Source organism: Homarus americanus, unplaced genomic scaffold, assembly GCF_018991925.1.
Source record: "Homarus americanus isolate GMGI-L3 unplaced genomic scaffold, GMGI_Hamer_2.0 scaffold16430, whole genome shotgun sequence".
Lineage (NCBI taxonomy): Eukaryota > Metazoa > Arthropoda > Malacostraca > Decapoda > Nephropidae > Homarus > Homarus americanus.
Genome location: NW_024729259.1, coordinates 6,439,633 through 6,452,032, shown reverse-complemented (window position 1 = coordinate 6,452,032; position 12,400 = coordinate 6,439,633). Strand labels below are relative to the sequence as shown.

General features: G+C 37.5%; 1 protein-coding gene across 1 annotated transcript; it reads right to left on the bottom strand.

The window, feature by feature from the left end:
• Nucleotides 1–1,957: 1,957 nt before the first annotated feature.
• Nucleotides 1,958–12,400, bottom strand: LOC121866487 (elongation factor Ts, mitochondrial-like). Its single transcript, XM_042366199.1, has 5 exons — nt 12,233–12,400; nt 11,175–11,336; nt 7,849–8,094; nt 4,398–4,674; nt 1,958–2,185 (listed from the first exon to the last, which is right to left on the bottom strand). The coding sequence occupies exons 1-5, from the start codon at nt 12,269–12,271 to the stop codon at nt 1,995–1,997; spliced, it is 915 nt and encodes a 304-aa protein (XP_042222133.1). The 5' UTR covers nt 12,272–12,400; the 3' UTR covers nt 1,958–1,994.

The following is a 12,400-nucleotide window of genomic DNA, read 5'->3' as shown; positions in this document are numbered from 1 at the left end:
AGCAATTCAGTGAGATATCTGTGCTCTGGCTCAGAGCACAGTGCAGGCCTGCAGGCGGCAGAGAACTTGGGAAAGTCCATATGAATCGCATGGCGGGGAAACCCAGTTTACTTCTCATCCCAGAAATTATCCTCGCTAATTTGCATCGAGTGAATATTACCTCTGATAATTTAAGATTTGGAGAACATTAAATAAGCATTAAGTGGTATTTCCTGAGACAAGCATACAGTAAAGGTCCGTTTTATTTTTTTTCTAATCGGTTACCTAAATATGATTTCAGTTGGGTGAATATTCTACAAACAAAAAAATGGCGTGGAGAAACTGAACAAGATTCTCACTACTGGTATACCATGTTGAGAGGGTGCCGGTGAAGTCGGCCCCTGGCGACCGGTCCGACTAATTACCCAAATGTAGCCGCAATGAAGTCAAATGATGGTCGTACAAGCATAAATCGGGCTGTGAATCACTTCTCGATTATTATTTGGTGTCAAAGTCTCAAAAAATTGGTAAACTTAATTTAATCTGAGTTGTGTTGTTAGGTTAGGTTAGGTTAGGTACATGCACTTGATCTATTAACTCAGATTAAATTAAGTTTACCAATTTTTTGTGACTTCGTGACACCAAATACCAGTCGAGAAGTGATTGGCAGTCCGATTTATTCATGTAGGACCATTATTTGACTTCATTGCGGCTACATTTGGGTAATTAGTCGTACCCCCTGGCGACCTCGGCCCAGTGATCTTGGCCCACATACCACAAAATTTCCCCGTTTCGTCACCGTTTTTATAGCTTTTTACGGTCAGGATTTAAATATTAGGCTGTTTTTTCCAGTTATAAGGAAAGATAATCTATTTTTTTTATAGAAGTCCCTTAATAGGGGTGTGCCCATTTCGTCACCCCATTTTTTTTACCCCTTTCGTTACCGTTATCATCGCTTATAACAGTCGCCAAATAATCTAACTGTGATACATGACTATCGAACTTGACTGAACTCACGCACATAGGATTAATGGACCTCCAAAAACGAGAGATTAGCATGGTCAGTGACCCAGGAGGCATTCCTTTGATCATATATATATATATATATATATATATATATATATTCTTGTTCAACTGTTAGATTGGGTGAAATCAAAGGCATTTAATCTTTCTTCTCTTTCTCTTCACCACAATGTTGCTTCACTCTTTTACAGGTACTTATAACGGGCAATGTTTGGAGGATTTGGCATCCTGTGTACCGCCGGCAAGACCGTGGGCTCGTAACACTCGTCTTGTCCGCGGTGCCCACCGTTTCTGTGTGGATGTCGGTCACACTAGAATAACCCGTTGTAGTACATCCTTCTTTCCTCACACAGCCAAACTGTGGAATGCTCTGCCTTGTTCTGTGTTTCCATACTCATACAATCTGTCTCACTTCAAAAAGCTGGTTTTCCGGCATCTTCATGATTAGAGTGCCTGCAGTTGCTTAGCTTATACTACAGATAGGCAAGGGGAGACCTAATTGAGGTGTATAAACATCACAAAGGGCAGTACTCAGTCAAGTGTTCTTACATGGAGCTGGCAGACACTCTCCTCACAAGAGTATCACAGCTCAAGGTTGAAGTCACAAGTCCAGAAAACAGTGTGGGTAAACAATTTTTTTTTTTTTAATTTTTGAATTAGTTTTGGCCAAATAATTTTGTCCGGCTTAAGCAATATCCGCCTTAGCGGGTATCTGTAAAAGGACTTCAGTTCGGTTGGTCTAATACAGTGGAGAGCTTAGTTATTCTATCTCCCAGAACTAAAGCATGGTCACTTTGAGGCATTAGGGCAGATATACAGTTGTTAACACTGTATGTTTATGGGTTCACAGCTGATTAGCCTGGCTGTCTATTTATCCATATTACTATTACAGTACTGTAATATATTTTCTTATACCTGTACTTATTTATCATCATAAAAACAATAATATACACAGAGCGTTTAAAGATTTTATTAAATTAATGTAAACAAAACTAATCAACATTGTTATATTCTCCAGCTTCAAAACGAATAAAGTCCACAATATCTATGTTTTCTTCCTGAAGCACCTCACCAACAGTCTTCTCAGGGTCACTGAGAAACTCTTGATGAACCAGGAGTGTCTCATCATCAGGATCACAAGCCTTTGGGTCAGACAATGTTCCCACTGCTTTTGGATTCATACCTGAAACAAAAAAAAACCACACATACACAGTGAAAAGAGTGAAAGTGGGTTCCATAGTGTGAATACAACACACTTTATCTAAGCCTTTGGTACACACAAGGAGGCAGCATGGCTGGTGCTGTACTCAACTGGGTGAACTGTGAGTGCCCGGGGATTGAACCGCCAACCCGTGGATAGAACAGGAGGCGAGCGCTGTATCCTCTCGACTACAGTAATATCTCCATTAGCTGGAACAATTGGTGCAGAGCACTTCCGGGAATGAGAGATTTCCGGATAACGAGACGACTCTCTCATAGCTCGAAAAAAGTCCTTCATCCCCAGAATTTTCCGGGTAACGGAAAAATGTTCTCAAAAGTGGAAGTTCGAGATATTGTGCATTACATCACCTCTCGAACCCGGAAAAATATCCCTCATTCCTGGATTTTTCTGGGCATGGGTAAAATTTCTCGGAATTTTCCAGAAAATGAACCCCTCGGATAATCGTTCCCAAATCCAGAATTTTCCAGAAAATTACGGCTTTGGGAATTATTTTCCGAGAAAATTTCAATTTCGGCTATCACAGAGTTTCGGGTTTGAGGGATTCTGGCTAACGGAGACATTACTACTACCTTAGGGGGAGCGTTTAGCTGAAGCACAAAAATTTTTAATAATTGATTACTCAATATTAATTTCCTGTTAGCAATTAAGGACATCAGATCCATTGGTACTGTAACCCTGAATCAGTTCTGCCTAATCCCTAATACAGGTATCTAATTTTTCCCTTATATTCTTATCAATTTAAAAAATCCTACTTCTCCATAACTTCTTGTTAAATTACATTGAAATTCATGTGGAGTACAGTATAGGTAATTTAATCTTCTTGAACATGACATATAGATATTTCTGATTATTGCTTTCATATTGGGTGCATTAATTTTTTCCTAACTTACCATTTTTTCCTTAAAATATTTATAATGATAAATCAGCAAATACAGTATAAAGAAATCTACATATTACATCATGCACAGTATGTTATTCTACTACTTAGTTTTTGTTTTATTAGAATCGGCCGATAAATGGCCGAGCCTTGGGGATTTGAATGTTAGAAAAACTCGTTCTGGGATTCAAGCCGATAAAGGTGGCGTGAGAGCAACTCAGGATCGTACCTCACTCTCGCATGCTTGATGGGTAACTGATTCCCGTGACAATGGTCTCCTGTGGTTAGCTGGCTGAGAAAGGTGCCACATACTGATTTTTTCCAAGTGACTGGTATTTCTTTGCACCAAAATATTATTACTATAAATACTTTTCTACAGCTTTTCCATGTAAACAGAATGGCCTTCTAAATGAAGGAGTGAGGGGGGGGGGGGTTAGAATAATCATGCATAGCTACATAGATATTATGAATTACGCAATAAAAATACTTCAGCATATAGCCATAGGCAACAGCTTTCCTCAGGAATTTTTCTGAATATTTTCGTAATTTTCCAATTTTCATCGTATTTTCATCCGGACGCTCCCCTTAACTCATACTGATACTATATAATGTGTTGTCTTGTGTTTCCCAAAAAAATTTATATTAAAAAAAAATCCAGTATTGTGACAATTTATCTGGACTAAAAATACCAATCTTTCTCATATACTGTACAGGGGTACAAGACAACCCTCGAAGATCCGGACTAAAAGGCGGAACCACCTGTCTGAAAAAGCTGATTGTCCGTATCTTCCGGTGAATGTACTAAGTGTACATCTTAGTTACACAGGCCTAAGATGATCTTTGATCTGTTTTGGGAATGCTTCTTAGTCCCCAGAACCCCCAAATTTTGTCCGAATCTTCTGAAATCCAGATTTACCGGGTCCGAATCTTCAAGGGTTCACTGTATACCAAACAAAGTTCAGTGCTACACTATTTTTTAGATTCATTTTATACCAAAAATGCCCCTATACAGAACTGGCTGCTCACCAATTATTTCTGTATTGAGAGATAATACTGTACTGTCGTCAAGTAATTAGGGTAAAGGAAAATGGAGAAGACATATTAGTCTTCTTGTCCTCTCATGAGTAAGGGTAAAGGTCAACCTACCTATAACTACTGTACCACCTCGAGCTTTAAGTAATAACACTTCTCACCCATTGGGATCATAATAAAGGAGCAATGAGTATGAACAGTATTTTTATCAACTGTTAAACTTTTATGAATCAAATCTAACAGCATATTTACAAAGATTCTTACCTATAACATGTACACAGAGCTGTCTTGAAACTTCACTAAGTACACCTCGTGTCTTCAGTGCTAAAATCACACCAAATTTGCCAGTTACAAGATTTTCATCAGGTGTACTTGGATGGCTATAACTAAGCAGGTGTACCCCAGGGCCTCCTCTTACTTGCACAGCACGGGCTAAACTCATGTTTTCTCCAATAGAACCAATAGCAAGAGCCAAGTGATCTCCCAAGGTTTTCCCCTCGCTCGTCTCCAGTTGTATTAACTGTTCTTCTGATAAGGCAGCCTGAGAAAATTAATTAACTTACAACAATAATCTCCATCAATTAGTGTACAACTAAAATATATTATGGGCATCAATTGGGTTTCTCATATAGAATAAATCATATGCCAGCCATCTTAAAAGTTTCTGGTTAATTACCCAGTAACTCCCATAATAATTACTAAGGGTTCTTGTGCACTTGGAATGGACCTCCTAATGTCAGTCTGGGTTAATATGTTAACCCTTTTAGATAAACCAGTCATTCTCTATGTGAATACTGTATTGCAAATAAAAAAACTAGTAATGAAATAAATGTAATTTAAACATGTCTACTTTTTATATCTGGTAGTAGGCAGCTATCAAACAGGGAGGTACTACTGCCTGGGAAGATATTGGAAGCATTATGTGTTGTCCAATGGTAGACCCTGCTGCTATATGGCATCACAAAAATTTTGACAAAGTCCCAGGTTTCTGATCTGACTTTCTGCCTCATTTACACACAATTGCAGGGTCTCAATTGTTTCTCTTACTTTGACAACACAACTTACATATACTGTATTGTTTCTCACTATTCTATTTTTTCAATTGTTTTATTTAATATTATTATTATTAGTATTAGTAATATATTTTTCGCCCCCAGGCCCTGACGTGGGTCATTGACCTGTGCTCTGGTGGGCTAATCACGTAAAAAAAAAAAAAAAAATAAATTGTGTTCAAGATTCTTATAAAATAAATGGATAAAATAAGCTTGTCCGAGAGGAGCCTATTTACCATTTTTGTGTGTGTGTTTTTACTATGTACAGTAACCCCAAAATGTATCATCAGCCTTGGGTTTGATGAGATTCGAGGCTTCCCGAGCAATGTTACTCGACCAGTTTCTGAACAATTGGTAGTTCTACATCCACGGCCTTTGTACATGAATGAATGCAATACAGTATATATGTTATAGAACGATGTAAATCCTCCGAGGCTTCAGATCATATATTACAGTACAGGTAGTTCTGCTATAACGCGATAATTGTGTTCTTGTAAAATATCGTGTTATAGAAAATCGCGTAATAGAAATAACAGGGCTTATGGAGAAAATAGGGTTAGGTGCAGATTACTCGAATTCGAAAAAATTTAGTAGTTAGCCTAACACAAAGGATAGCACAGTCTAAATAAATGTTACATTCATATCTAATAATGAAATCATACAGTAAGTTTAACACTTTACCTTGAAAAAATATGAATGTAACTTGATGGGGGAGAAGGGTGATTTTGAGGTTGATAACATCGAGCTTCTCTTCAAGTGTTATATCCTTTCTTTTACGATAATCACCGGGAATTCTATCATCAGAACGCTTTTTGGAGATATACTTCTTTACCATATTCACAGTTAATACCACAAAATTGGAGAAATAGTAAGCAAAAATCGCGTTATAGCAAACAAGAGTTCGCGTTATACAAATATTGTTCCGAATTCATAAATCGCGTTAGAGCAAATTCGCGTTATCAAAACACGTGTTATAGCAGAACTCACTGTACAAGATTCGGAGTGGATGTCATAAATGGATACCAATGCCATACCAGCCATCAATGGGATCTTACATAAAATGGAACAAGGAATTATTGGGGAAACATTGCAAGATGTGAGAGGTGCTATCACTGCCCTTCACAACGTGGGTATACGTAACGCTGAGAAAGCATGATGAACTGGGCTGAGTGAACCCACAGTATCATAATGGGTTAGATGCCATGAAACGAACTCGTGGCACAGCGAAACTTACAACCACAAATATCTTGACTATAGGTTGCCTGCAAGTCCCTTGATTTGAAGCCTTTTTTCGATGTTAAACCAATACAATTTACATATCAGTAACATGGTAGATCCCATGTAGACCGATATATTATTATATTGATGTAGCTGTTCACTCTAATATCAAGTAATATTTGGTTAGTCACACTTTATAAATCAAACATATCGTCAACAATATGAGGAGACTCATTGTGAAACTCGGTATGAATGACTCTGTTAGTACAATGATGTAATGGTGAAATGTCCATTTTGAGGTTTGTCTCTGTCTCAATTATGATGTTCCAAAACACTTCCGTTTAATGTATATTTCAGTAATATTGTAATCATCAGCCAGTGGCTTGTTTACAAATGCCTTGTTTCTACCCAACACGATACATACACAAATATATCTTAATGGATTTTTTTTTAACGTATCTAGTAATGTATGTCATATAAGGACAACCCCCTTCCCCAATCCTACCCCCATCTCTAGCAATTGCTGATATGGTAAGCACTGGGGATCATTTCAAAGCATTTTGTTTAGTGTTTCAATCTGTAGTGACAGAAAATCTAATGATACTTTTTGGGGGGACTGTACAGTATAGAAAATACTTATTACAAGGATGCAATACTGGTAGACCTCATTTATTGCAATGGTTCCATCTCTGACAAACCCGTGTGCAAAATGTAAAATCAAATTTTTTCAAAAGAAACAATATACAATACAGTATTTAAAACATAATATGTGCCCATAAATTTTGTGTATACAGTAATTACCAAATTTTCAGAACTACTTTCTGATTTCCTGATGCAACTAAAGCACTCAAGTGACAACATCACTCATATACTATACAGTACTGTATTCATAAGTGTGAGGAACAAGAAGCATGCAATTGTTATATGTTCTGATCACAGGTGTTTCCAGTTCATGGAAATCTGAATTAGGGAAGTTAAACCTGTACATCAATAAATTTCTATAACCACCTTTGCCCTCCCCTAATAGAGGACTATCATTTTCCATTACCCCCCAGCAGGAGGTGGAACTTTGTATCCATCCCTAAAGACCTGTCATCATCATGGATTCTGTCATCCATGCACACCAATGCCTCCTCTTACCACAGGACTCCCCCCCACCCCATCCTTCCACCTTTTTCTTGGTCTTTCCCTTAATCTTTCCTACCATCCACTTCTGAACTGTATCTGTTTTTCACCAATTTTTCATTGTCCATTCTCTCAGTATGTCCACTGATGTGGAACAATCATATTCAAAAAGAGTTCAAATGATGAAAGATACAAGATATACTTTAGTTAAACATTAATTTCTAAAATATCTGACACAATAACAAGTGTTATTGAAAGTACTGTACAGTATATCAGGTGCAATGTGTGTCAAAATTATTGAAAAAAAAATACATAATTACCTTAGTTATACTTTGATGTGGACTTAAGGTGGCACTTTTCATACATTCTCTTGCCAACTGAGCCACCAATGTCTTGAAATTTTCGTTTCTGGTTACGAAGTCGGTTTCACATTTGACCTCAACCATGGCACCTGTGTTACCCTCTATGTGGATACCAATAAGCCCCTGCGTTGTGCTGCGGCCGGAGAGTTTTGTAGCTTTTGCCCATCCTTGCGCTTGTGCCTCCGCTTTCAGCCAAACCTCAGCCTAGGAACACATTTTTGTTAAAAAATTGTTATAAAGACAAGAACTTTGAGATAAAGAAAAAACTAGTACAGTCATGTCGCATCTTAAACAGGGTTACATTCCAAAGATGGCGTGTGAAGCCAAAAACTCGTAGTCAGAATTACCCTCAAAAATCCCTTAAATCATCCATAAAGTACATGGTTATATACAGTAAACCCTCATTTAACCGAGCAGTGAATGTAGAGTAAAGCACCGATCTTTCTTTCGCTGTTTTTAATATGTATTCGTAATGTTTAGACAATTCTAAGACATTTTTCTTCTATGATATTTCCGCCGGAAATTAAGGATAACCGAAATTAATTTTTCAATATTATTAAATTTGTTCGGTCACAAGTGTCGCCATTTGTTGTTTACTTTTTGTGGAGAAAGTCTGACCCTCCCTCACGCAGTGGTCCTTACCTCCGTCTTAAGCATCTACAGCACATGTGCAGAGGTGGTGTGGGAGTTTCTTATTGGCTATAGCGATAGGAGACTTATTATTGGGCAATAGTCTGTTCTCTTAGCCAATGAACATGCGTGGGTGTGTCGGGAGCGGAGATTTGAATTTTCAGTACCATATATATGGCTGAACAGGTGGAAGAGCTGTGCCGACATTGTGATGGAGATGATTTTACGTCAATTGCTGAGTTTCGTCAGAAAAATAGTGAGGCAATTTTTTTTTATAGAAAACACGGTGTACTACTGAACAATGTTATTTGTCCAAAGTGTAATAATCAGTGTAAACTACGTGAAGAGCAACACATGGCGGTGTCACCACAGTTTTCTTCAGCCGAACAGTAAGAAACGGAAGAGGTGCAACCCTGGTCTGGTTTGGTTAGGTTAGGTTAGGTCAGGTCAGGTCAGGTCAGGTCAGGTCAGGTCTGGTTTGTACTGTATTTTATTTGCGATTTACTAAAAAAAAAAAAAAAAAATAATCCAACCTTTTCCCCTTAAGATTGTTGGGGGAGTATCTCAAAAACTAGTTATTTCCAGAGGAAATTAATATAAAATTTGTTCGAAACTCATCAAATACCATAGAAAAAATATATTTTTAATATCCAAAGAAAGAACAGTACTTTTCTATAAATTTACCAACCGACCCTCAGGTAACTGAACCCCACAATAACCAATCCACAAATTGTTCTTACCTACAGTTGTAGGCTGCAAACCGACAGCCCTTGCTATGTTCACAGCTCACTGTCCTTCTTCAAATCTCTTTACATCTAATTTAACTTCTAAGGTAACACTTTTCCTCTTTTTGTGATCACAAGCTGTAGTGGTGCATAATGCACATTTAGCACTCATTCTTCTAGGGCTCAAATAAATTTATTATTGAATTTTAAGTAAATATTGTTAGAGTATCAACCAACGACCAAACAATAACAAATATGGCACCCATGCTGGTCGCTTACACAGCCAAGTCCCATTGTATCATTTTTTTTAATTGTCGTATTTATCATTTTCATACAAATTTTTCAATTTTTTGTGCAGTACCTCGATTAACCGACTTATCGGCTTTTCTGACCCACCCGACCCCCCATATAGGTCGGTTAAACGAGGGTTTACTGTATACTGTACCTGCTAATAGCCCATCTGGCGACATGGCTGGTTAGGCCTATTTCAGTTTAAATGTGCACCACACACAGTATGTGCCAAAAAACTATGAAATAATTATCATAAGGTCAAAAACGTAGAGAATTAATCATTAGGTGTGTAAAAGCAAGCATAATTTAAAGCCCAGTAACCCACCATCTCATAACACATTTATTTCCCACATATGTTCTTTATTTTTCTTATTTTATAGTTTTATGTTATATTTTCTATATTTCTAAGCCAAATAAGAGTACACTGATATCTCCGTTAGCTGGAATAATTGGTACAGAGCACTTCCAGGAATGAGAGATTTCTGGGTAACGAGATGACTCTCTCAAAGCCAGGAAAAATTCCCCCATCCCCAGAATTTTCCGGGTATCAGGAAAATTTCAATTCCGCCTAACAGAGAGTTCCAGGTTTGGGGGATTCCTGCTAACGGAGATACTATTGTACTGTATTGTAATTATTTTTCACAACTTTTATAGTTTCATAACAAGTAACAATATACAAGGCGGCTGGGCTGACGTAGTTTATAGCCAGGGCCTTGGCTAGAACTGCCTCCATAAACATTCACTTCTCACACATAGACACCCATGTTCTTCATTTTCTTGTTTAATATTAAATTTTCTTTATGTCTAAGGCACATTAGAGTATTGTGGGTCGATGACCTGTGCCCGGGTGGGCTAATCCCGTAAAAAAATACAAAAAACAAGAAAAACTAAGTTCCTAAGTGCTTTCATGTAATTCATATCTCTTCACATTTTCACGGGTGAGTACAGACGAAGGAGTAATTATTAACAAAAATAATATATACAGTGAGATTAAGTCCCTAGGGACAGCAGGTGTCCACCATATTCAGGCCATTAGGCAGTGACCCAACCCTTTCACCTGGTTACAAATCTTGTTTATCACAAAATTGTCAAATTTGTACATGCCCTTACAGGTGCTTAATTTCATGTTGACAGATTCGGTATGTTTAATGAGACTAGATTCTATAAGGTTCCTACTGACAAATAAATTACAAGGTAAGACTGAAGAGGCATTATCCCAGTCACTGCAATGATTATCATCTCTCATATGAATGAACAAAGCATTGGATTCCTGGCCTGTCCTAACACTATATTTATGTTGTTTAAGTCCAGTTATAAGATCTTTGTCCATCTGACCTACCAGTAAGTAGTACATATTACATTCCTTACAAGGATCTTTGTAAATGCTGCCACCTGCATTTAACAATTGTTTTACAGTGCATGAATTAATAAACATTACATTTACATTCCAAGATTTCAATTGTAGAGGAATTTGAGAGAAATAAGAATCTCTTAGTATTAACATTTAACAAATATTTCTCTCAGTATGTACAGTACACTAAACCTAGTCTTAATAAATAAATAAAAGGATCTTTAAAAAAAATTTCATAATGGAAAACTTTTACTGCTACCAACTATATAAAACAAACATCAATTTACCTTTTCAAGATCATTACTATGCATTTCAAGTGCTTTCTTGCAATTACTAATGGAAAAACCTGTTCTTTTTCGTAGTTTTGCTAAGTGTCCTTTGTCAACAACATATAATGCCTGGCACATGTGAAGCAGCTGTTTGCCTCTCCTTCGGGACAGTGTAAACTCCTGCAAAAGAAAGGCAATATTAGAAACATAAACCATCTACTGTAGTATGTATATAATGAATTTTATACGCACTAAAGTTTTTTGTTAAAGACACGTTTTAGTTACACCACGGAAACTACAAACAAAATTTGGTTTTCCGAGTGTATTTTGTGTTGTTTCAAACGAATCTAACTTTCATTTCCATTGCAAATGAGCCATTGTGGAGATATGACTCCCAATTACCAACAATCATGGTTGTTTAACCTTTGAAGTAGAGGGGAATTATAAAGTAAAATAATAAAAAGAAGGTATTATTAATTATCGTTTTGGTCATCCAGCAAATTTTACGGAGGGGGGGGTGGGGTCAAGGGACAAAGCCCACCGGTTAGGTTAGGTTACTTTTACTTTTATCCTCTTTGCCACTGATCAAGCCATTAGCCGCTTGGGCGGTCGGTCGGTAGCCTAACCAACCACACCTAGCCTAGCCTAGCCTAGCCTAATCTAACCAGGGTGGGGGGGGGGGGGCACAGTCATTCGATGATCTGGGTGTGTACCGCCTTGTACGAACATCATAATAAAATGTAAAATATCTAGCCATAAATGCCATTGAAGAAATGTGTCTGAGAATTGTCTAATTACCGATTGCAACTATATAATTCCCGAATTTGTTCATTGGCAACAAGTGAAATAATACCGAAAACCTTACCTAACCTTTCCTATATAATTACCTAAAAAAGTTAAATATTGCTTTCGCCTCATCATCTGAACACCGAAAACAACATCCATCACCTACTAATCAGAAGCACGAATAAGGTAACCAGACAAAACCATTACACACTTGGGCGATTCCTGCCACCACAAGGGTAAGGAAACTGACATGTTATTGTTCTTATAATTACCGTACAGTATTTACTTACTTGAGCCGCATATATCCGCCTTAAAAGAAGTGACGCCATATCATACACAATGAACAAATATGTGGTATAGACGTTATTTAAGATGGTTGGTCGCCGGGATGTTATGTTGGTCTCAGAGCAGACGATGCCTCACACATGACCCAAACAAAACCGAACCCTGACTCCTTA